The following is a 27,525-nucleotide window of genomic DNA, read 5'->3' as shown; positions in this document are numbered from 1 at the left end:
GACAAAAATCAACTGGCAGGGTAATAACATTACAGGCCAATTGTAAAGTTCCGGGTCTACCAAAGTTAAACACATTTTTTTGGCAAAATACGATTTTATTATTCAACTCAGTTGCCTTCGAGGGCGATACAACAATTATAGCGATCTTCCAACTTTTCGATACCATTTTTGTACTACGATTTGTCTTTCGCTTCGAAATAGACTTCAGTTTCGTCGATTACTTTTTCATTGGTGCTAAATTTCTTTCCAGCGAGCATTCTTTTGAGGTCTGACAACAGGAAGAAGTCGCTGGGGGCCAGATCTGGCGAATACGGTGGATGCAGAAGCAATTCGAAGCCCAATTGATGAAACAGCACTTTTATTTCTTCAAATGGGGCCGGTTTTTAACGATTTCATGCTTCAAACGATCCAATAACGCTATATAATAGTCGCTGTTGATGGTCTGGTCCTTTTGGAGGTAATCAATGAATATTATACCTTGCGCATCTCAGAATACTGATGCCATGACCTTACCAGATGACTGTTGTGTTTTTCCTCGCTTTGGATTCGGTTCATCGTGTGCAGTCCACTCAGCTCACTGTCGATTGGACACCAATGGGGAATGATCGAGCCATGTTTCATCCATTGTCACATATCGAGGCAAAAATTCAGGTTTATTGCACTTAAACAGCTTCAAACAATGCTCAGAATCATTAAAACGTTGTTGCTTTTGATCGATTGTGAGCTTGCGTGGCACCCATTTTGCACACAGCTTTCTCATTTACAAATAATCGTGAATTAATGATGTACACAATGTCTGCTATCTTGATCATCTTCACTTTACGGTCATTCAAAATTATTTTGTGAACTCTTTTGATTTTTTCTTTTGGGCGTCCACTGCGTTCGCCATCTTCGGTGCTCATTTCACCACGTTTAAACTTAGCATACCAGTCAATGATGGTTGATTTTCCTGGTGCAGACCCCGGAAACTCTTCATCAAGCCAAGATTTTGCTTCAACTGTATTTTTTCCCTTCAAAAATCAATATTTTATCAGCACACGAAATTCTTTTTTTTCCACCTTTTCCAAATAACAAAAGTAGCTACACTCACAACGCAATATCTTACGAACTAGTAGTCGAACTGCTGTCAAATTTTGACACGTATCGTTTGAAGGTTGGTACTAACTAAAAATCATATGGATTTAATACTAGCACCACCATCTTTGCGTCACACCGGGAACTTTTGAAATGGCTTAATTAACATAAGGATGTGAGTCAGATCGATTTCATCCAGATCCTTTCGCTGAAGAAACAGCAAATGCATAAATTGGCATCAACAGATCCTCCTAATTCATTTTATTGCATTCATCCAGCTAGTGGGGGACTTTTCGATGAGTTGATTAATTACCAAACTACAACAACTCCGAGTGAACGATGTGTTTGTTCAATTTACTACGTCAACTCCCAAAGGTAACTAACTGGTTCCTATTACAAAATGTTTCACTAAGCCGAAGCAGTTTCAAGTTTATATCAAAGTTGTACAAACTCAATTTAACATGAATTGTATGGGCTGTGTTCGATGAGGATATTGAAATCGATCCATTGTACAGGGTGTCCTGCAACTAGTCAGTCACGCGTCACTGATGTGAAGGACTTATCTTGAGGACTTAAAGACCGAAAAACTCCAATATTTGTAATATACAGGGTGATTGAGCTGTTTCTACTGAGAATATGCTCGAGGTTTTTATTTTTCAATTGAATTCTGTACAGGTGATCATCACTAAGAAATCACTCGATCCTGAAAAGATGACAAAATATTCCAAACACTTATTGAAAACATTGGATATTACACCCAATATATGTATTGTATGTATCAAGCCATTGTAATTGAAGGCGAACCATAAAAATCATTTCTCCTCCTGATAAAATATGTTATTTTGTTTCATACGTTTTGAAATTCATAAAAATCTGACTGAACCCCTGAGCTTCTGTATGTACAGGCTGGACAAATAAGCGAGGTAAGCGGCTATATCTCAGGATCCACTCATTGTAGAGACTTGCAGTAAACATTTTTACCACTAAAGTGTACAAGAAAACACACTGGAAATTGTTTTGAAGTTCATACCTCTACCGCAAGGGGGCATAAAAGCTGAATTTTACTCGAAAATGTTTCATATGAAGTTGAAGAAAAAATATCATCACTGTAATCCTTGGAAAATTCTCTATCTTTTTGAATTATCACTTTCGATTTTACGACATCAAATAAGGGTAGGTGAAAGGGAGAAGTCTGACTGATTGAAACGCCTGTAACTTCAGTTTGGCTTAAAATTTTTGAGCAAATTAGATCTCGTCTGAAAGATAATATCTTGTTGATTGAGGACAAAATAAAGTCATGATAAATTTGTTTTTGCTGCTTTCGATAGGGGGCGCTAAGTCAGAAGTTCATTATTTTGTTCATTTTACTCCGAAATTTCAAACGTAATGATAGGATTTTCTCAACAGAAACAGAAATTCCATCAAATTTGCATGAAAACACCTGAAGGTCGCAAGGCGATAATTTCATGCGTTCTGAAGTTATGGCCGAAAGAAGATATTCTTCAACTGATGCACTACGAAAAATCAAATTGAGTTTCAAGTTCTAACAGAAACAGAAATCCCATCAAATTTGTATGAAAAAACCAAAAGGTCGCATAGCGATAGCTTCAGGCGTTCTGGAGTTATGGCCGAAAGAAGACACAATTTGGTTTTTCAGTGCATCAGTTGAAGAATATCTTTTTTCGGCCATAACTCCAGAACGCCTGAAGCTATCGCTTTGCGACCTTTTGGTTTTCTCATACAGAGTACCTAAACCGATATCGGCGATCTCTCAATATGCGAACTCGAGTTATTTATTACTCAAGTGCATCTAGCAATATCTGGCATCGGGTCTGCCTCCCAATATGAGCCTGTGCTCAAATTTGTTCATCTTCCTTCATATTTTCCTTCATATCCGAAAATACGAAAGAATATCGCATAAATTAAAAGAGATTAGTTGGCTCAATATGGATTATCGCCGTAAATATCACGCTGCATGTTTTTATCATAAAATCCTGGTAAATAAAGTACCTAAATATCTCTACCGAAAAATAATCTACAGAAGTCATGTACACAATATAAATGTACGAAGTAGAGGTTTAATAACACCACCGGCGCATAGGACGACTTTTTTCCAGAGGTGTTTCACATACAACATCGCTTCTGTGTACAATGCCCTTCCTTCTCAACTAAAAATATTGAACCTGCAAAAATTCAAGTCCAGTATTTTTTCTCATTACCAACTTGAGCAGAATCGAATTTGAAGGACTGAATTGTGTATTTAAATAGTCCTAACCAAATGAAAGAGAGAGAGAGAGAGAGAGAGAGAGAGAGAGAGTTATTGTAAATATTATAGATGTATAAATTTTCTAATGTAATTAGACGTCTTAGGTTGTTTTATACCAATGAAATTTGTTATATTTTGTTTAGGTTGAGTTGAACAGAAGATGTACTTAGGTGCATCACTGGACTCCGCCTATTCTCACATTTTCGAGGTTATTTTTTTTCTTTGTAAAATTATTTGTATTGATCTTGTTTTGTGGGAATAAAGTCAATTATTATTATTATTATTATTATTATTATTATTTGAAATTTGCCGATGAAATAGAAAATAATTAACTCAAAAATGTTTCAAATATGCAGTTGCAAATGCATATTTCCCCGAAGCCTACTTATGAGGAATTTGGTGAAGAATTTTTCAATTACCTGATAAATAACTATGTATCTATCAGGCAGCAAACAATGCATAAAATCAACTATTTCCAGTTTCACTCCAAACTCCCTATCAGGATCCCTCGAATAGTTTTTTCTTCAACCCTCGACATAATTCAATATATTCCACTCGATGCTCGTAGCCGAAAATTAAATTCTATGAAATTCATTATCTGCTAGGGGTGAAATATAGCCGGAAGCTGCTAAATGGGCGTTTTGCCACAAGCTAAATTATAAAATTCTTGTTTACCAGGTGCGTACCCCATTGCTCTAATCCAATTCGCTTCAACTGCAACCAATTTATTCTTCAAATTAATGTTCAAACCCTCTCATCAGTTTGTTCGATTAACGATATCATATAAGCTAATATATCATATTAGCGGAAAGTTTCATTTCCCGAATCTGTGAAATTTGAACCATCGACAGCTTTCAATTTGCTGAATTCTGTTTTTCGGTAGAATTCTACACCTTTTCCAATTGTAAAGGGTGACTTTTTTCGAGCTATAGAACTTTAAATTGCAATAAAACAATGATGGATTATTCGATTGACATGAATTTTATTTGTCCGCAAGATAATCTTGTGGCATTACATTTTAAATATGATTTCTGGCATATGACCGCCACGGCTGGCTCGGATGTAGTCCAATCTGGACGTCCAATTTTTGATTACTTTTTCCAACATTTCTGGCCGTATATCGGCAATAACACGGCGAATGTTGTCTTCCAAATAGTCAAGGGTTTGTAGCTTATCCGCATAGACCAATGACTTCACATAGCCCCACAGAAAGTAGTCTAGCGGTGTTAAATCCAAGATCTTGGAGGCCAATTCACAGGTCCAAAATGTGAAATTAGGTGGTCACCAAACGTGTCTTTCAATAAATCGATTGTGGGACGAGCTGTGTGACATGTTGCGAGGTCTTGTTGGAACCACAGCTCCTGAACATCATGGTTGTTCAATTTAGGAATGAAAAAGTTAGTAATCATGACTCTATACCGATCACCATTGACTGTAACGTTCTGGCCATCATCGTTTTTGAAGAAGTACGGACCAATAATTCCACCAGCCAAACAGCAGTTTTTCTGGATGTAACGGTGTTTCGACATACACTTGAGGATAAGTTTCACTCCAAATGCGGCAGTTTTGTTTGTTGACGTAGCCATTCAACCAGAAGTGCTCTTCATCGCTAATGGATATAGTGCGCGATACGTATTCCGCACAAAACATTTTTTTTCGAAATAAAATTTCACTATTTACAAGCGTTGGTCAGACGTGAGTCTATTCATGATAAATTGCCAAGCCAAACTGAGAATGAATCACTTGACAGCTGTTAAATCGGTCGCCATCTTGAACAGTAATGCCAACTTAAAGTTATATACCTCGAAAAAAACACCCGTTAGTTCCCAGAATCGAAGTTAAATTTCAGAGAAGGGAACATGTATTTCAGAATAGGAAAGTATAATTCAAAAAAGAAATATTAGATTTCAGAAAAGTTAATTTATTTAAAAAAAAATGGTAATTCAGTGAATGAATGTTGTAATTTAGAATAGTGAAATGAATTTCAGAAACAAATTATTTTTCCGAAGAGGAAACTTGTATATCAGTTATTAATTCAATTTCTGATAATATAATATGTAATTCAGATGAGTACCGAATGTGAGGTACTTACCAGTACAATATGCAACACAGCTGTTATATAGATATGGCTACATTGTGGTATTGAAGGAAACGAAAAATCCGATGAACTTGCGGAAAAATCATCAAGGTTAACACCTTTTGGTCCTGAGCTGTTTTATGGGCTTGGAAAACACCAATAAAAGGCAGCAGTCAAACAATAGGACTGGGACAATAGAACACTCCGGAAGAACACTCCTGGTCTTGCTATGACAAAGAAATTTATGGTACTTTCACCTATAACCAGAAGCTCTTGAAGCTACCATGAGCTGAGCTTCAGGTTATGGTGGACTGCTGACAGGGCACTGTCTTTTGTACCGCATGAGTGAGTCAGCAGATGAGATTTGCAGCCAAACATATAGTTGTTGTCTTGATATTGATGATGGACTATTTGTTAGATAGTTTATTAGGCCATTTCCAGATGGTGGAAATGAACTATCTAACCTATAGTCCATCATCAATATCAAGACAACAATTAGAAATTCGGTATGAGCCGAATAGAATCAAGAGGTCAGGAAATATGAGAAAACCTTAATTGATCTAGCCAAAGAAACTAACCACCTAACGTTTCTACACCTTGCCAGGACAGTAACCTTGTTCCTATGGGTCTCAGAGTAAAACCAGTAAGAGGCAGAAGGGCAGACAAAATCTCCAATAGAGCAAGATGATGTAAATAGCCCTATCTAACGAACACATAGTGTGCAAATGTCCGGGAAATGGCCTATTAACAATTCATATATAGGAAATATCCTAAGGATGTCATAGGCTTCCCTAACAGTATAGATGACCTCCTTGGGTTTGTATGAATAGCTAGAGAGAGGTTAAGAACTAAAGATCAATTTGGTCGCAGGCTACCAATTGTTAATTACAATTACCTATTTCCGAATTCCAAATTATCAAATTTTCTGCAAATAACATTTTCTGGAATCAATCTTTCCTTTTCTGAATTACATATTGCTGTTCTGAAATACAAATAACCGTAGGAATCAATATCAACTCCCATCAAAAAAGGCGATCAGAGATACACACAGAATAATTTAATTTTTGTTGATGGATTGGAAAAAAACGAAAATCTTGCTTTTCGACTGAATGGCGTCTGTAAGATTAGAAAGCTGGATAAGCTCACAGCTTTGGAGCTCTAGAATTTAAAAAACTGATTCGAGATTCTGAAAGCAGAACGAAACGAATTCCTTGAAGTTGTAGTAAGTACACTCTAATTCAAAGAATCTTCACAAGCTTCTGACGAACTTTTTTTATTAATCTGGGGGAATCCTCATAAACGAACTACATTATCAAAGGTCGAACAGTGTTTGAAGAATACGACCTATATGAGTAAACTTAACATGATGTTTTTAAGTATCCTGGTATCTAAAGGGTGTTTTCTTTAGAGCTATAGAACTTTAAATTGCAATAAAGCAACGATGGATTATTCGATTGACATGAATTTTATTTATCCGCAAGATAATCTTGTGGCATTACATCTTAAATATGATTTCTGGCATATGACCGCCACGGCTGGCTCGGATGTAGTCGCTTTAGGACGTCCAATTTTCAATGACTTTTTCCAACATTCGTGTCCGTATATCGGCAATAACACGGCGAATGTTGTCTTCCAAATGGTCAAAGGTTTGTGGCTTATCCGCATAGACCAATGACTTTACATAGCCCCACAGAAAGTAGTCTAGCGGTGTTAAATCACATGATCTTGGAGGCCAATTCACAGGTCCAAAACGTGAAATTAGGCGGTCACTAAACGTGTCTTTCAATAAATCGATTGTGGCACGAGCTGTGTGACATGTTGCGCCGTCTTGTTGGAACCACAGCTCCTGGACATCATAGTTGTTCAATTCAGGAATGAAAAAGTTAGTAATCATGGCTCTATACCGATCACCATTGACTTTAACGTTCTGGCCATCATCGTTTTTGAAGAAGTACGGACCAATGATTCCACCAGCCCATAAAGCGCACCAAACAGTCAGTTTTTCTGGATGTGACGGTGTTTCGACATACACTTGAGGATTAGCTTCACTCCAAATGCGGCAGTTTTGTTTGTTGACGTAGCCATTCAACCAGAAGTGCGCTTCATCGCTAAACGCGATACGTATTCCGCACAGAACCATTATTGTAGAAATAAAATTGCACTGTTTGCAAGCATTGTTCAGGCGTGAGTCTATTCATGATGAATTACCAAACCAAACTGAGAATAAATCACTTGACAGCTGTTAAATCGGTTGCCATCTTGAACAGTAATGCCAACTTCTTTAAGTTATATACCTCGAAAAAAAACACCCCATATTTGTCTATTAGCCTTTTGACTCTTTGTTGGTATCTTCTTAAGGATTTCAGTCGTGTAATTTTTGTGTATACCTAACAGGCCAATTGAAAAGTCCCCGGTCTACCATAGTAAAACACATTTTTTTTGGCAAAATTCGATTTTATTATTCAACATAAGTGCCTTCGAAGGCGATACAGCGATTATAGCGATCTTCCAACTTTTCGATAACATTTTTGTAGTACGATTTGTCTTTCGCTTCAAAATAGGTCTCAGTTTCGGCGATTACTTCTTCATTGGCGCTATATTTCTTTCCAGCGAGCATTTTTTTGAGGTCTGAGAACAAGAAAAAGTCGCTGGAGGCCAGATCTGGTGAAAACGGTGGATGCAGAAGCAATTCGAAGCCCAATTCATGCAATTTTGCCATTGTTTTAATTGATTTGTGACACGGCGCATTGTCTTGATGAAACATCACCTTTTTTTTTCACTGACTTTTGTAGGATTTGTTGGTATACTTTTGAAAGCTAGTTTCAACTTTTTGATATGGTTTCATGAGTAACTGGATGAAAAGTGAATACTTGAAAACTGTTATCCATTGATAATTATTATATATATAATATATTAATTACTGATAATTCTGAATAATCATTTATATTTAGGTTGGTTAATTGATTTCTGAACGAAATTCCTTTTTAATCTGAATATTATTGGAGAATCATTATAAAATTTATATTATACTCCGAAGTGTATATGTCCTCAAATTAGTGCTGATATCACAAATTCCATAATGGAAATGTTAAAATATAGATATATATGAATGTTGAATGTCACTGTATCCAATTATCATGCTCAATACAGATATCCAACTAGTTATTTACTGAAAATCAGAACGAAATCATTAATGCGTGTGAAGTTCATAATTTAATGAATGCTGCCAGCAGAAATTAGCTTCACAGATATGATCCGATAGCTTCGTGGAAATTTGATGATTTTCCATATTAATTTGGCGGATCCCTTAAAAAGAGATGACCCCCCGTAAAATATCAACATCACACATGGAATAATTGAAATAGTTGATACAAATGACGTTATTCCAGTGGGTTATGTTTTTTTTATTGGCTAATAAACTTCCACGCTAGTACATTTCTGTCAAACTCGATGGTCGCCCACATATAGACTGCGGAAATTTAAAATGTTTTTCGAAACAATATCATGAATGTTTTATGTTTGTTAAGTAGGTTTTCACAATGAGGGGTTTGATTTTGATATATAAAAGTCTATTATAAAAAATATCAATGGATGCTTATTCAATTATAAAGAGGAAGGAATTTTAACGATGGAAAATGATATCAGCCCAATGAATACCACAACTACGGTTGAAGCACCATATATACCTTCATACAGGGTGTTCTAAATTTCAGTTACAACTTTGGATATTCCTGAGTTCTTCGAGAGAATTGTTTGAAATATTTTTCTCGAAATCGGCAGTATATACCATAAACTACAACCGAAGAGTTCAGATCAAAGTTCTTAAAACTTCCAGTGGTCCTTGTCCCAAAAAACATATGACATAAACCTAATGACTTGGAACTGAATAAATTTATTGGTGTACAACTTTGCTTCAGCAGTTTTGCAATAGATGGCTGTAGCGGTAAGTGGTAGTCGAAATAAATAGATCGTAGATGTCCTACAATAAGCTCAGGTATTTGTTAACATAACGCCATCGAAATATTAGTCGATTTGTGTCTGCATCATGAAGTTATTCTCGTTTAAACATGTCAGCTTACGAGCCAAATTCTCGTCATTTACGAGAGGTTTTAATTTTCTGCTTTAATATGAATAAATCTGCGGATGAGGCTGATCGAATACTCTTAGATACCTATGGCGAGTCCACTATCAGTGAAAGAACGTGTCGAGAGTGGTTTCAATGCTTCAAGAAGTTTGATGTCGAAGACCAGCATGGCGGTGGAAGAGAGAAGGTTTTCGAAGATGCAGAATTGTAGGTATAACTTATCAAGACTCTTGTCAAACGCAACAAGAATTGACAGGATCATTAGGAGTGACGCAACAAGCCATTTCAAAACGCCTGAAAGTCATGGAAACGATTCAGGAACAAGGGAAATGGGTGCCGTATGAGTTGAAGTCGGGATATGTTGAACGGCGTTTGTTTCCTTGTGAACAGCTGCTTGCAAGGCAAAGTCGGAAGGAATTTCTTTATCGCTTTGTGACTTGAGACGAAAAATGGGTTCATTACGATAATCCCAAACGCAGAAAATAGGTATATCCCGGCCATGCTTCCACGTAGACGACTAAACCGAATATTCACGGTTCCAAGGTCATGTTCAGTATAAGGTGGGACCAGCTCAGCGTAGTGTATTATGAGTTGTTAAAACCGACTGTAACAATCACGGGCGATCATTATCGAACGCAATTAATGCGTTTGAGCCAAGCATTGAAAAATAATATGATAGAGTGATTTCACAGCATGACAATGGTGAACCTCATGTTGCGACAGAGGTCAAGAGATACTTGGAAACTTTGAAATGGAAAGTCCTACCCCACCCACCATATTCTTCAGACGTTGATTCCTCAGACTATCACTTGTTCCGATCAATGTCACACGGCCTGGTTGACCAGCACTTTATGAAGAAGTAAAAAATTGGATTGCTTCATAAGATGACCAGTTTTTTCCAACGCGGGATTCGTACGCTGCCCGAAAGATGGGAGAAAGTAGTGACCAGCTATGGACAATACTTCGAATCATAAATATATAACCAGTTCTTTACAATAAAGACTCGAATTTCGGAAAAAAAACGGCGGAAGCAAAGTTGTATATCCCATTGTCCTCTGTATCTCCAATTCAGGAACACCCTGTATGAAATAATCACTTCAAGCTTCGTTGAAACTTTCGTGAGAATAGCGTCATCAGAACTCTCAAAAATATTCAAGCAGAATATCTGAATAAAAATAAGGAAAGCACTCTTCTTGGATATATTTAAATACAATTTTTTGTCCCTCAAGTGAAAAGTTGGCGATGAAAGAAAGTACTTTCCTAATCAATTATATGGTCCATTCTGAATGGACCGAAATTGTATGTAGAATCCCGGATCACTTAGGTACCTACTCTGCTAATTTGTCACCCATGTAACATTATACCTTAGTGTAGCAAGTTTCCGCTATTATTCTGCGATGCAACGCTAGCGAAATTGGAATCAGAGCCACTATAGTTATTAGTCTGTTATAGCATTTGCAATTTCGCATTCCAGAACACAACTTGAGCACAAACTCCATACGTATACGTGTCTCTTTGGGGCCCAAGCACGTTAAAGTAATTTATTGGGTACATACCTAATGGGCCCACTTCAATTATTCGAAAATGAGTTGCACTATTGAAGTCTTTTAATTATTTTGTTTTGTCCTGTTCAATACCTTAGACATTTGATTATTCTACACTGTGTTCGTAAAGTATGGAACAAATTCATTTTTAGCCAAACAGACCATTTTAAGAAATAATACTGAAACACATCGATTTTTTATTTTAATTTACCGTATGTTGAAATAATAATCTAATATACAGGGTGAATTACTTTCGAGTAATGACGTCACCGTCATTTTTTTTTAATAGAACACCCCCATTTTGTCTCAATTTTCCGATTACTCTAGCTGAGATGATTCCGAAAATGTATCACATGTTGATTCCAATTCGTACAGGGTGGACAAAAATACAATAGTTTTGTGTGTGATCATAAAGTAACGCGTAACATTCTTCATTAGTTAAATTAACAATATTATCAAAAATACTTATTGTCTAGCGGCAATTGGTTTGAATGTAGCACCCTGTAGTTTGTTACATTTTCATGTTTCATGTTCAACATGTTTGGTACTTGTGGTCTAGCGAACAGAATATGAAAGAAATTATTTCTTATCAATTTAAAAAAACATGGTCGTCTAGTTTTTTGTGAAATGTCATTATTTGTTTATTGCCGCTAGACAATAAGTATTTTTGATAATATTGTAAATTTAACTAATGAAGAATGTTACGCGTTACTTTATGAGCACACACAAAACTATTGTATTTTTACCCACCCTGCATCAATTGGAATCAATATGTGATACATTTTTGGAATCAGCTCAGCTAGAGTAATCGGAAAATTGAGACAAAATGGGGTTGTTCTATTAAAAAAAATGACGGTGATGTCATTAGTCGAAAGTAATTCAGCCTGTATATTAGATTATTATTTTAAAATACGGTAAATTAAAATAAAAAATCGATCTGTTTCAGGATTATTTCTTAAAATGGTCTGTTTAGCTGAAAATGATTTTTTTACCTACTTTACAGACACAGTGTATATCGATTTTTGAATACCATTATCAATATTCAACCAGTCGGCTTGTTTGTATTTGTATACAAGGTGATTCAACTTTGAATAGAGGAACATCAATGATGGAGTAAACTTGCAGGAATTATATTTATACAGGGTGATTCAATAGAGCTAGATCGGTCAATAATCCTTGGTCATTTTGGACTAGAAGAAGATTCAAATTTGATGGTTCTCACCGCATAAGCTTGAATTGTTTTTGACTCTTCAGGCTAGGGATTCACGGCTTGGCTTCATATTCAAGCTACTTGGCTCAAGCTGGAGCTCAAGTAGCTTGAGCTTGACTTGAAATAAACTCAAGTTCAAGTCAAGCAATAGGTTTCAATTTTAAGTCAAATAAAGTATTTATTTATTAAGTACTTGACTTAACATTGAAAAACTACTACTTGACTGGAACTCAAGTAGCTTGAGCTTGACTTGAAATCAACTCAAGTTCAAGTCAAGTAGTAGGTTTCCAATTTCAAGTCAAGTAGAGTATTTATTTATTAAGTACTTGACTTAGTATTGAAAAACTACTACTTGACTTGAACTTGAGTTGATTTCAAGTCAAGCTCAGCTACTTGAGCTCCAGCTTGAGCCAAGTAGCTTGAATATGAAGCCAAATCCTGAATCCCTACTACAGGCTGGTCCGAAAGTGGTGAAACACGATACCACCATGTTTTTTTGAATGGGAATGTCCAATTTTATATTACTGGTGATCTCCAATAAATTCTGATTTCGGAATAGACCACTTTTTTCGACAAATTTCATGGATCTAAGGTTTAAACTGAAGATTTTATCTTCAAAACAGATCGAGATATTGGTAGATACAATTTTTTCTATTGAATTCCCAAAACATATCTTTTGCGAATTTACTACAGGTGGACCGAAAGACACTGTATTTTTTCAAATAAAAATATGGTTTTCATAAAATTAAGAATAAAGACCTAAAAACGTATTTCGAATTCTTGTATATGTCAAAAAAAAACAGTAAATCAGAGGCACGTTTGAGATCGAATCACTCATCCTGAAAAGTGGTGAGATCTCAAAAACATTGACGGGAGAGGGGTAGTTAAACTTTGGCAGATCACGAGAATGTCACGTGGTATGAACCCCTGCCAGGGAATACGGAATGACAGCATATCTCAGCTGAAAAAGTTTCATAAATATTTATCGCTCATATGATCTGCTCAGATTTTTTTCAAATCGAACTGCACCCATTTCAATCATATTGAAATTATTATTATTAGTATGCAGTATTTTCCAGCTCTTCAAGAGAATTGAGACTATGGTTCTGTATTTCCAGTTCATTTTGTTGTATGGGGACTATTTCAGGAAAAATATTCAGTAATTCTTAAGGATTTCAAAAGGCGGAAAATATACAGGGTGTTCCATTAAAAATAACAATTCATTATTAGAACTCTGTATATATGAATATAGAAGGCATTGATCTCTTCTTAGTTCAATTATACAATAAATCATTAAATTTGAAAAAAAAAAAAAATTTCTTCATAAAAGTATCTCAGGAAACAGATAAATGTAATTTGATTCGGAAAATAATGAAAGAACGGTTCCGCATAGTTCATAATCTCACGCCTGCATCGAAGGCTTAGAAAAAAGAGTCATAACTCCATACATACAAGAGCTACCGACATAATGAAGCATGAAACTTCTTAAGATTGAATGTAATTACTGTAAAAATTGTACAATAGAAGTCTGAAATTACAAGAAGGGAATTAAAATGAACATGAAGCCCGGTGTTTCATGTCTGGCTCTCATTATTACCATTATTGATACATGCACGCGATTCTTGCGTAAAATAATCTCGAAGAAGTTTATTGAGATTTCTATCTTACACGACAATTTGTTGTAATATTCGGATTTTTATTTCGAACATGTGACGCCACGCACATAAAATGTGGAGATATCTTCATCAATACCATAATTGCCACCTGGGTTTATTTCTATTATATATGAAGAAAATCAACAGCAAAAATCCATGGCTTTTTGCTTTCTGGTTGCTGTTTTAGTCAGCATTCCAAGGTACGTTATTTTCCGTCCTGTGACAACATTATCTCCATTTGTATATTACCTCCAAGATACTAGAACTGACAGATGAAAGTCACGCAAACCTTTATGGATTAATAACAGGCCAATTGAAAAGTCCCCAGTCTACCATAGTAAAACACATTTTTTTGGCAAAATTCGATTTTATTATTCAACTACTCGATAACTGAGAATTTACCCGAATTGTGACATAATACACGGATATGGATATGGATCACCGAATTGCGACACTGAACCTGAATTGGACTATTCACACTGGATTGAGAAAAGACCGAAAATGGAATGATACTCTGCATCTACTTACCTACACATTAAGGCTAATGTAAAAATTTTTAATATTTGTGATTTTACTCACAGAAAACCATTTTACTTGGTTTTCTCTATTTTTTGAATATTCATTAGTCCCTCATATGTATGTTTATGTATATGTAAACTTTGATGATGAATATATTATTATTATTATTATTATTATAACATAGTTGCCTTCGAGAGAGATACAGCCATTATAGCGATCTTACAACTTTTCGATACCATTTTTGTAGTACGATTTGTCTTTCGCTTCAAAATAGGCATTAGTTTCGGTGATTACTTCTTCATTGGCGCTTAATTTTTCTCCGGCGAGCATTGTTTTAAGATCTGAGGACAGGAAAAATTCGCTGGGGGCCAGATCTGGTGAATACGGTGGATTCAGAAGTAATTCGAAGCCAAATTCATGCAAATTTGCCATTGTTTTCATCGATTTGTAACAAGGCGCATTGTCTTGATGAAACAGCAACTTTTTTTCTTCAAATGGGGCGTTTTTCAACGATTTCATCCTTCAAACGATCCACTAACGCTATATAATAATGGCTGTTGATGGACTGGCCCTTTTGGATGTAATCAATGAATATTATACCTTGCGAATCCCAGAATACTGATGCCATAATCTTACCAACTGACTGTTGTGTTTTACCCCGTTTTGGATTCGGTTCATCGTGTGCAGTCCATTCAGATGACTGTCGATTGGACTCCGGAGTGAAATGATGGAGCCATGTTTATTGTCCATAAACAGCTTCAAACACTGCTCAAAATCATTAACACGTTGTTGCTTTCGATCGATTTTGAGCTCGCGCGGCACCCATTTTGCACAAAGCTTTCTCATGTATAAATATTCGTGAATAATATGATGTACACATTCAGATGATATCTTCACAATGTCTGCTATCTCGATCAACTTCATTATACGGTCATTGAAAATTATTTTGTGAACTTTTTTGCTTTTTTCGTAGGTGACAGCTTCTTTTGGGCGTCCATTGCGTTCGTCGTCTTCGGTGCTCATTACACCACGTTTGAACTTAGCATACCAATCAATAATGGTTGATTTTCCAGGTGCAGACCCCGGAAACTTTTCATTAAGTCAAAATTTTGCTTCAACTGTATTTTTTCCCTTCAAAAAGCAATATTTCATCAGCAAGCGAAATTTTTTTTCCATCTTTTTTCAAATAATAAAAGTAGCTACACTCACAACGCAATATCTCACTAGCTAATGGTCGGACTGCTGTCAAAGTTTGACACGTATCGTTTGAAGGTTGGTACTAATTGAAATCATATGGATTCAATACTAGCACCACCATCTGTGCATCAGACCGGGGACTTTTCAATTGGCCTAATACCTTCCTTCAATCCAATGGAAGTGACAAGAAGATTTGGCGTTCGGAATGGAGCTCTCATAATGTCTTCAACAAAAGTCTAATCGTTGATCCTTCAGAAAAAGTTCCAGGCTTCAATTTTCCTAGTCAGTAGTGAATATTCTTTGAACTGTTTTGTGGAAAGAGAAAACCATTACGAAATGAAAGAAAAAAACGATCTGTTGTTAAGCCTCCATTCGAATTCGTTTTTTTTTTCGGAAGCCAAGAAAGTATAGAATGAAAATGACGTACGCTTCCTCTAGCATGTTTATTTCTCTGAGAGACAGACCAAACTGATTTCAGGCAATAAAGCCCAAATTCGACGTCGAAATTTATGATCGAAATATAGATAATCGAATTTGCAGTGAAATGTTAACATCAAATAATAATAAACGCTCGGAACCAATCTCAGTGGCGGATTAGGCGGGGCTTTAATTTCCGAGGGGGCAAATCTCTCTTCGAAATCAAATAAGGATGAGCATGGTGCTGACGTATAATAATCAGTTTCCCAATAATGACATCGCTTAGTCACGCCCTCTACTGGGGTGCCTACCAGACATGAACAAATTGCCGAAAATGCAGTTATTTCAGAATCTGTGCGTTGACACTCAATACAAATTTACGTATCGAGCTGCATCCACATTTTAACGAATTCGAAGCAAATCTTGTCGATCGACACGAAAATAGAACTATATACGCTTCAACAACACAATGAAATTGATCAAATTGGCCACAAAAATGGTGACAATTTCGTAGTAGCTGTTTGCGAAACTAAAGCACTCTTGGGTCGACGAAAAAACAAAATTAGGAAATCAAGGCTCCTGACTTTAATAAAAATAAAAATAAGAATAAAAATTGAAGAATAATCACTTTCTGTGAGCTTGGAGACTTGATTATGAAATTGGAAAAATGTTGATCCACGATAATAACTGTTTCTCCATTCAGTATCATAATGAGTTCATTACAATTCAAAAAACAGTGCTGTAATAAGCTCATTACAGCATCGTTTTCAGTTATATTTTTCGTTTTATGGTTGTCTACACTGACTTCCGATCCTATCAAATTTCAACACACGTCAATTGTCAATATGATATAATTTGGATTGAGTGAAATGATTTGCGACATCATTCGCAAGTTGTCTTAATTATGTTGGTGTTAAATTGACTTTGGCAGAAATAATTCACGAATTCAATGCGTAATTATAAATTATTTCAAAATTCAAAATGTACGATTCAATTCATATTCCGTAATCTGTCAATTTTCGTAACAGTCACACTAACTGCCAAGATACAATACAATACAATAAAATACACTAGGATGTATTATCTGAATTTTTCATTTAATTCCGACAATATTTCACAAAATTTGACTGAAATAGAGAAAATATCGTCTGATACTCATGTGTTGGAATAGGAGCCCATTCTGCAACTTGTTTTAGAATATACTAGGATGTATTATCTGAATTTTTCATTTAATTCCGACAATATTTCACAAAATTTGACTGAAATAGAGAAAATATCGTCTGATACTCATGTGTTGGAATAGGAGCCCATTCTGCAACTTGTTTTAGAATATACTTTCTCTAATTCTGTGGTTATTCCGTTCATTCTTCCACATCTTGTAGAACAAAATCGTACGAGAATATATCAGAAACGCACAGTTTTCATGGTTATATTTTATTATTCTATGTTGGCACTCCGAACTTTCCGCCACGGCTTTATCTGTCAATTCATCAATTTGCCTTAAAGAAATCAGTTCTGCCAACCAACATTTTTCAATGCAAAAATCACTAAAAGATATTTATGGAAATGTTTCATCAATTTCAATAAAAATGCAATGAATTAGAGAAAATAATGTATAATACTCGTACAGAAGGCTCATTCTACCACTCGTTCATTCCAAAACTCGCCACTTCGTGGCTCGTTTTTGAATTTTGAACTCGTGGAAGAATATCAATGCCTTCTGCACTTGTATTATAAATAACTATTCTCTAATTCTGTAGTTATTCCGTTCATTCTTCCACATCTTGTAGAACAAAATCGTGCGAGAATATATTAGAAACGCGCAGTTTTCATGGTTATATTTTATTATTCTATGTTGGTACTCCGAACTTTCCGCCACGGCTTTATCTGTCAATTCATCAATTTGCCTTAAAGAAATCAGTTCTGTCAACCAACATTTTTCAATGCAAAAATCACTAAAATATATTTATGGAAATATTTCATTAATTTCAATGAAAATGCAATGAATTAGAGAAAATAATGTATAATACTCGTACTGAAGGCTCATTCTACCACTCGTTCATTCCAAAACTCGCCACTTCGTGGCTCGTTTTTGAATTTTGAACTCGTGGAAGAATATCAATGCCTTCTGCACTTGTATTATAAATAACTATTATATGTTGGTACTCCGAACTTTCCGCCACGGCTTTATCTGTCAATTCATCAATTTGCCTTAAAGAAATCAGTCCTGCCAACCAACATTTGTCATTGCAAAAATCACTAAATGATATTTATGGAGATATTTCATTAATTTCAACAAAAATGCAATTAATTAGAGAAAATAATGTATAATACTCGTTCAGAAGGCTCATTCTACCACTCGTTCATTTTGAACTCGTGGAAGAATATCAATGCCTTCTGCACTTGTATTATAAATAACTATACTTAGAATATACAGTGTTTATGTTGAATAATTTTGAGAAACGTATCCTAGTGATTTTTTCCTTTTTTCCAGATAACAAGGTTGTGTGCGACTGTCACATCAATTGGGTGATGGGACTGTACAACGAAACTCAATCGGAAATGATAAGGAACATCCTCCAAGGATTTGCTTGCACAATGCCTGTTAAGACTCTCTCGCAAACCTCTACAATACCTACCCTTGGATCGTACGTCGATGATGCTACAACGGACAGAATTTCAGGTAGGTTGTGGTCACGTAACATCCTTGTTACGGTTGCACTTGGAGATTAATGTTTCTATTGAGGAGGTCCAAGGATGATACATCGTTTCAATCTCAAAGTAATAAGCGTAGATAGAGGGAGTTGGTATACGCAATTTTTTAAGTATCAGCTACGTGGTTTCGTTGACGTTGTCAGATTGTAATATTATGTTCTTGAAATAGGGTGTTCCTAAATTGGAGAAACAAATTGTTAGATTCCTCGGATCAAGTTTTTCTCATAGCACCATCCCGTCACAAGATATTTAACTTAAATTTGGCAAAGGTATTCTAATTTGAAGTTTTCATCATGTGATATGCTAATTCTGACAGTAAATCTACAAGTCATATTTTTTCTCTAATTCTATGGTTATTCCGTTCATTCTTCCACATCTTGTAGAACAAAATCGTGCGAGAATATATCAGAAATGCACAGTTTTCATGGTTATATTTTATTATTCTCTGTTGGCACTCCGAACTTTCCGCCACGGCTTTATCTATCAATTCATCAATTTGCCTTAAATGAATCAGTTCTGCCAACCAACATTTTTCAATGCAAAAATCACTAAAATATATTTATGGAAATATTTCATTAATTTCAATGAAAATGCAATGAATTAGAGAAAATAATGTATAATACTCGTACAGAAGGCTCATTCTATCAATGCCTTCTGCACTTATATTATAAATAACTATTCTGAAACAGTGTCCGATTCTTTTCTCCAGAACTTTATTTTGGTGGACCATTGGTAGTTTAGAAAAATGTACATAGGCGTACAACTTCAGAAAAGATCAGATGAAAGGCTCAATTACAACTTTGTTTCCGCCGTTTTTTCCGAAATTCGAGGCTTTATTGTAAAAATCTGGTTGTACATTTATGATTCAAAGTATTGTCCATCGTTGGCCACTACTTTCTCCCATCTTTCGGTTTTTACTTCTTGATAAGACTGAAAATGCTGGTCAGCCAGGCCGTGTGCCATTGTCTTGACTACTTTTGCAACATGAGGTCGAGCATTGTCATACTGTAAAATCACTTTATCATGTCTCTCGTTGTATTGCGGCCGTTTGTTTTTCAATGGTCGGCTCCAACGCATTAATTGCGTTCGATAACGATCGCCTGAGATTGTTTCAGTCGATTTTAACAACTCATGATACACTACGCCGAGCTGGCCGCAACAAATACATACATACATGATATTGGAATCGTGAATATTCGGTTTTGCCGTCGACGTGGAAGCATGGCCGGGATGTCCCCATGATTTTATGCGCTTGAGATTATCGTAATGAATCCATTTTTCGTCTTCAGTCACAATGCGATTCAGAAATCCCTTTCGTTTTTGCCTTGCAAGCAGCTGTTCACAAGCAAACAAACGCCGGTCAACATCTCTCGGCTTCAACTCGTACGGCACCCAACTTCCATGTTTTTGAATCATTCCCATAACTTTCAGACGTTTCGAAATGGCTTGTTGCGTCACTCCCAATGATCCTGCCAATTCTTGAAGCGTTTGACACGAGTCTTGATCATGTAATGCCTCCAATTCTGCATCTTCGAAAACCTTCTCTCTTCCACCGCAATGCTGGTCTACGACTTAAAAATCACCGTTCTTGAAGCGTTGAAACCACTCTCGGTACGTTCTTTCACTGATAGCGGCCTCACCATAGGTATTTGAGAGCATTCGATGAGCCTCAGCGGCAGATTTCTTGGTATCACAGCAGAAAATTAAAACCTCACGCAAATAACGAGAATTTGGCTCGTAAGCTGATATGTTCAATCGAGAATAACTTTATATTGCAGACACAAACCGACTTATATTTCGATGGCGTTATGTTTACAAATACCTATGCTTATTCGTAGACTACTTACAACCATCTCTTGCAAAACGGTGAAAGCAAAGTTGTACACCAAAAAAATCTTCCATAAAACATTAAAATTACTTCTTTTCAACTTAATATAACTTTTTTATATTTTCCAGGTGTCAGGCTCCTACTGAAGAAAACCCGTCACCGTGGCCAAAGGAACATAACCATCATCAACAGTCCGGAAAAGTTCGAGTGCCCAAAGGAGGTACACCAGCTGGAAATAGAAGGTCAAATGGTTCGATCTGTAGCATGCCCATCTTCATACTCTCAAATCTCCGTCAAATATCACATCCCTATATATGTCATTATATTATCGATGGAACTTTTCTCGAAGTAGAGAAGTTTTAATGATGCACTTTCAGGGGACGTGATCTGAACTCACTTCATTATTCTTCGCACGGAAAACTATTGGAGAATAATAACACACTGCATACCAAAGAGCAATATACAGGGTGGCCATTTGAAAACGAAACAGACGAGATTACAGACGAAATAAAGTTTTTCGATAGAAATGCTCGGACAGGTCGATTTCTGTTTCGAGGGGGACAACTTAAGATGTAGGTTACGGACGCATAGCGCTTCAACCCTTGCTGCTACAACCCCCACCCCCAATTTTTGAATAGGGAAGATGGGGTGAGTGATACCTCAATTTAAAGGTATTTTTATACTGATTTCAGCACAGTAATTGTTTTTTCATTTTATGCATTAATTCTCGAAATATTCATGCGTTAGTTAGTTAGGAAGGAAGCCATAGTCATGGTTGTTTTTAAGCTCAAAATGTCGATTTTTCACAAAACACTACAAGTGCCATGAAAACACCACTTCATTTTCAAATACTTAGTTAAGAATATTTCGAGAACTAATGCATAAAATGAAAAAACACTTACTGTGCTGAAATCAGTATAAAAATACCTTTCAAATGAGGTATCACTCACCCCATCTTCCCTATTCAAAATTTGGGGGTGAGGGTTGTAGTAGCAAGGGTTGAAGCGCTATGCGTCCGTAACCTACATCTTAAGTTGTCCCCCTCGAAACAGAAATCGACCTGTCCGAGCATTTCTATCGAAAAACTTTATTTCGTCTGTAATCTCGTCTGTTTCGTTTTCAAATGGCCACCCTGTATATTCGAAATAACCATCGACGAATTCGAAGTTACGGAGTGATAGTAGTTTTCACGCCTCTGTTAGTGTATCGATATTCAATATGGCTGTGTTTTAGATAGAGGATTGTTTGAATCTCGAACTGGGTAGCTGGAACGTCCAATTTACCAAGTCATAATTTTTTTACGTGATTCTCAAATTAGATGGGGTTCAGTCATGAATCGGAACTGAAGCAATTTATGAAAAAAAAAATCGTTTGAATTATTTCGATGATCGATCTCAATTAAAAACACGTTATCGAAAGTTAATTTGAATTGAAAATGTGTTGGGGATGATGGATTTCAGGGCCATAGTTAGGGGGGTAGGCAGGGTAGACGGCCAACAAAATTATACTAACTGACAAAGAAACTGCAACACCCAGAAGGAGTTGTTTAAATTTAAAATTTTTGTTGGTAAAACGTAGATAATATAGCAAGGGGTAAATGATTGAAATTTGGGGAAAAAGGAAGAGTTCACAATTTTTTTTTAATAAATTTGTTATTAATGTGTTTGTCCACCGCGATTATCTATACACTCCCCAACACGTCTCGGCATTGATGCAATAAGATGGTCTATTTCTTCTTGAGGGATACTATCCCAAGCTACTTGTACTCCATGTCTCAGAGCCGCCAAAGTCCGTGGGGGCTGGGGTAAATTTCCAAGCCTTATACCCATGATGTCCCAAACATGCTCTATGGGCGAAAGATCGGGGGATTTGGGCGGCCATGGCAAAAAATTGACATGGTCACTTCGAAAAAGTTTAAACTAAGTCTGACAACATGAGGTTGGGCATTATCTTGCTAAAATATTGGATTCTCGAGTCGGTTAAGGTAAGGGAGAACATTTGGCTCCACTATTTCTTGAAGGCAACGCAGCGCTGTCATGTTACCTCGAGTAAAGACTAATGGTGACCTACTTGCATGTTCAATAGCACCCTACGCCTACTGTCCGGTGTACATGATGCTCAACATCAAACTGAGGTTCACGTCTTTCTCCCCGATGTCGTATAACCTTCCTTCGGCCATCATGTGCACCCAAGGAGAATCGAGATAAGATAAGAAGAGACTACGTGATGCCATTCCACATTCCAATGTTGACGTTCTCTGCACCACTGTAATCGTTGCCGGCGATGCTCAAACGTCAGTGGTAACACAAGATGGGGATGATGATGCTGCAGTCCAAAAGACCTCATCCGACGGTAAACCGTTTGGACAATTACAGGATGGCCTTGTTCTCTCTACCACTCATCAGACAAAGATCGAGTTGTTGCAAATCGGTCTGTAATGGCTATAAGTCTTAGATGTCGATCTTAAATTTCATTTGTGCCTCTTTGGCGTCCGGTGCCTACTCTTCTTCGATTTTGGGCATTATCAAACCACGCTTGACAACATCTCATAGCGGTAGTTGGATTTCTGTTCGTACGGTTAGCGATCTCTCGAAATGACAACCCCGCCTCCCGTAGACCAATAATTCGACCTCTTTCTAATTCACTCAGCTGGCGATAAATTCCGCGTACATGTGCTCTAGGCATTTTAACAACAACTAAACCTCGACTTTGGATCTCCTCGACCAGCTGGTTTGTTTGTAAAATTTAAGTAACAAAGATTGTTTACATGAAAAAACCTTCACGATGTTTTTCTCTGAATTCAATCATTTACTGCTTGCTATGCTATCTATGTTTTACTGAAAAAAAATTCAAATTTAAACAGCTCCTTCTAGATGTTGCAGTTTCTTTGTCAGTTAGTATATTTTAAGTGTTATTGATGCTAAAACTCTTGCTTGTCGGCGTTCTCTTTGATAATTTTGCCGACTGTTTTTTTTCTTTTTTTGGGTGGCTCCTTGATGCTTCAGGAATAATTCACCCAATATTCATTTGTTGTATTCTACAGAGTTTACTTCTTTTTGGGCGACAAATTGGGTCTCAGTCTAAGGCGGCAGTTTTTCTAGCGACGGCTCTGAAGAAATTATTTTTCTTGAAATATTCTCTCATGATGCAGTAATTAGTAATTACTGTGAAATCTCAACACTTTTGATGAACTATGTGAAAAAGCAGAAATTCAATTCAGTCAACATTAATTATCATTCTACATTTTTTCTATGACTCCTTCCGCATTACAGTTGCTGATGTAGATAACGATCTACTACAAAGGGACTCGTCTCTAAGATCTGTTGTAATTTGAAAAAGTGGATTCTTAATTAGATTCAGCATGGAATAGCTTGTTATGAAATAAAATGCCTTTTACTGAAATTTATTTTCGGCTCGAATTGAGAAAGAATTTCATTTCGTTAGCGAGCAATAATCTTTGTTATTTCCATTTTGGAACTAACTAAGTGTGGTGTTGATAATTGCTCAGATTCTTGTGGAGTTATTAATTATTAAAAATGCAAACTGATTGCGATATAATAAGACAGAACAATGATTAGAGATATGAGCTTATATCTGCATCAAATTTGAGTTGAAGTTTCAATTTTTGTCAGTTAGAGGAAATTCGCCTTATTTGGTAAGTGTTTACAAACATCTGGAAAAAGCGATGAACAAGTTTCAAAAATGATGAAATAAGTGAATCATTATCATTTTTTCATTAAAGGAAAGCCTGAAATGAAAAAGAAGACTCAATATTTCATGAAATAACGCTCAAAGAATGACGTTGACACTATATTTACGTCATAGTATAAAAGCTGAAAGTCCACAATAGGGTCAGGTAGGAATAACTATTAAATAATAGGATAGGATCATAGTGGCTTTGAGAAGGAAGCTTGTGTTAAAAGTGCATAAAATTCGGAACCAATTACGTCATATAAGTATAAAAGCTGAAATTTACATATATTATTTGTATAACAACCAAGATGTTTCCTGAAATGACTTACAATTTGCATAGTGGAAACACCTAAAGTTGAAAAATTTTAAGATCAATTCACGTAATGCGTATAAAAGCTGAAATTTACATATGCTACTGTAGAAAGATGTTATCTCAATTGAAAGAAACTTTGCGTAGTGGAAAGTCCCTGCCTGACATCTCTTAAAAGTAAAAGTGTCTAGTTATTTCAAATTTTGCGTGCTACAATAGTAAACAACTTGCATTCTTGCATATCAATTACCAGTTTTGATAAATTGTGCAATGAAATATAGTCCCTCAGTTCAATAAGATGCCAATGGGTGGAACCATTAAAAATTGTGATTTACCCAAATTAGGGATATTTCCTCGATTAGGAGACTTTTTTCTACCTTTGTCGGCAAAATTAATGTGAACACTCATGGAATGAAAATAATTTGATGAATTGTTTATGAACTAGGTACATATCTCGAAAATTGGAATTAAATTCTGAGCAATATTGAATATTTCTTCGCTATATTTATTTTCATTACAACAATGAAGATTTGCGGAAGATTTGGGGAGATTAGTAAAGGAGTCTTTCATTTAATTTTTGTTTTAAGCCCCTCTCCTTCCATGTCAAAGCCCCTCCATAAATAAGAAAAATTCCAGCAATGAATATATTTATCTTTTTAATTTTATATGACATCAATTTTTGCGATAATGAGACTACATTTGACAACAAAGTCTCAACAAAACTTCTTTTGGAATCAATTTGAGAAGAAAAAGTAAAAAAATTTGCATTTCGAATTTGTCTTATTGATTAATTTCTTTAAATTGTAAAATGTCAAAAAGTTGTATTACATAATATAGTTGGGGTCGATTTTTCCTCCTTATTGCAATATCAAAGTGAAGTTAATGGACCTTCTTCATTCTCGTTGAAGTGTCATCACCTAAAATCTTTCGCATCAATTCAGAAACACCCTGTAGATTGGAACAGGAACAGCACTCGGAGGATTCATGCCTGAACTTTTAGAATATCTTTGTAAGTGCACATGATAATGTATTGTATAATAAGTAATAAGTCTATTCCGATGAATTGGAAATATTTACTTGTACCTATCTTTAACATTTATGAATTATTTTTTGTATCGTTCTGTTTTTATCTCGACTATAATATGTGATCGTTAAATCTAGAAGTTTCCAATAGGAATGACACAATTTTTAAAATGGTTATAATGGATACTATTTTTTGACATATCTTATGTCATTTGTGTTCAGTAGGTTATGCTTTTTGATCATGGAAAGATACATGCTTCAACAACGTTTAGAAATTGTTGAATTTTCATCAAAATCAGTGCTCATTTGTAAATAGTGAGAAAAATACAGGGTGTTTCCTAACAGTGGGTCAAAAGTTTCGAAGATGAATGTACTCATCAAAATAAGACAAAATGAGGATAATATGATAGATGAGGACTATCATATCCTGGAGTTGAGTCCCAAATTTATGAAACACCATGTATAAAAATAATTCATGGACATTATCCAGTTAATCAAGGACAAAGGAAAAAGGATCCCGAAAAATTCTAAAGGAAAATGGCTAAATTCGCAAAAACTTTCCTTTCTTGGACGAGAGGAGAACCGGTTCTGTTATATTATGTTCTGTTATGTTATTCCAATCCATCTGGATAGATATAAAATTCTTGATATCAAGAAGAACATTTTCGGATCGTTGTAATGTACAAAATTTCATAATCATATCTTGATAATTTTTATCCTCATCATCTCTGTAAATAAATTCTTTTCATATCATAATAATACTCAAGAGTATGTTTGATTCAAGGTCATTCAATATGTTATGTAGGTATGTTTCAATAAAGTGCTCTAGTACTTTCTGCGATTCATTCATATGAATGAAGTATAGAACAGACAGAATTGTGTACTTGTTGGCATTCAGACCTATTTTTCGAATTGTTCAATTCTATATGTTCGATGATTGTTTAAAATGACTGTAGTGTTCTTGCTGTTCGTTTCCCTGACCAATAATTGTAAACACAGGTTTTTCCTCTGAATTGAAATAAATGGTTTGAACTGTCAATTTTTTTGTTTATATACCTTTTTCCACACATTGTTTTCTAAATTTCTGATATTTTCTGATTTTTCTCTCACTGTCAAAAATAGCAGGAAGAAATGTCGATCATTTCCAAATCAACAATTTCTTTGGGCGCTATGAAATTCGTTTAAGTTTTCGGGCACTCATTCCCCGAACAGAGTTTTTTATTACTTTGTTACGATATCTTAATTTTTCGAATTTTTAGCTGGAAATGGTTTTAAGAAATGAGGTTTTACTCACTGACGATGTGGTCATATTCAATTATGTCCGTCCGTAAACATTTTTACTCTAGGTCAGAAAAACCTAGAAACTTGAAATTCTAAGGGCGTTCGAACAATTTTTCTCCTAATAATTTCAAAATCACGGATTCGACTCAGATTATATAATTTTCTGAAAAATGATAATGATTTCAAGCTTTTCACAAAATCTTCAGTTGATCGCGTCTCCAAAACCACAGAAAATTCAATAAGGATATTGAAAAAGGACTCAGTATCTAAGTTATACGAAAAAAGATCTATTTGAGATGAAAATATTTGAGAGGCAAAAAATCTCACAGGATTGAAATTATTTATGTAGATGTATCATGAAAATTATCATAGAAGTCCCAAACAAAATTTCATGTTAATCGTATCACCATAACCAGAGAAAATCGAGCAGAATATAGAAAAAAATTATCAATATTTCCATTACAACAGAACGAACCGAATTGAGATTTTACATCGAGTAAATTTAATATTCCAGCTACATGCTAAACCTCATGTTGAATCCGTTATCAGAATCATTGAAAATTCAAGCAGATTATCGAAAAAAAATTCTAGTATTTCTGTAACAATAGGTACCCACATCCGGGTAGGCTTAA

The 27,525-nt window shown here is 35.6% G+C and overlaps 1 protein-coding gene across 1 annotated transcript in view; it reads left to right on the top strand.

Moving 5' to 3' along the window:
• Window positions 1-22,178, top strand: part of LOC123684014 (connectin) — a 250,583-nt gene extending 228,405 nt beyond the window's left edge. The window contains exons 7-9 of the mRNA XM_045623094.1: window positions 18,538-18,726; window positions 20,715-21,047; window positions 21,722-22,178. Coding sequence (XP_045479050.1) covers window positions 18,538-18,726; window positions 20,715-20,938 — 413 coding nt within the window. The 3' untranslated portion in view covers window positions 20,939-21,047; window positions 21,722-22,178. The remainder of the gene's footprint in view (window positions 1-18,537; window positions 18,727-20,714; window positions 21,048-21,721) is intronic.
• Window positions 22,179-27,525: the final 5,347 nt, after the last annotated feature.

The sequence above is a fragment of the Harmonia axyridis genome, chromosome 7 (assembly GCF_914767665.1).
Source record: "Harmonia axyridis chromosome 7, icHarAxyr1.1, whole genome shotgun sequence".
In the NCBI taxonomy this organism is placed as follows: domain Eukaryota; kingdom Metazoa; phylum Arthropoda; class Insecta; order Coleoptera; family Coccinellidae; genus Harmonia; species Harmonia axyridis.
Note: the sequence above shows the minus strand (reverse complement) of the source record. Positions and strands in the feature narration are given on the sequence as shown.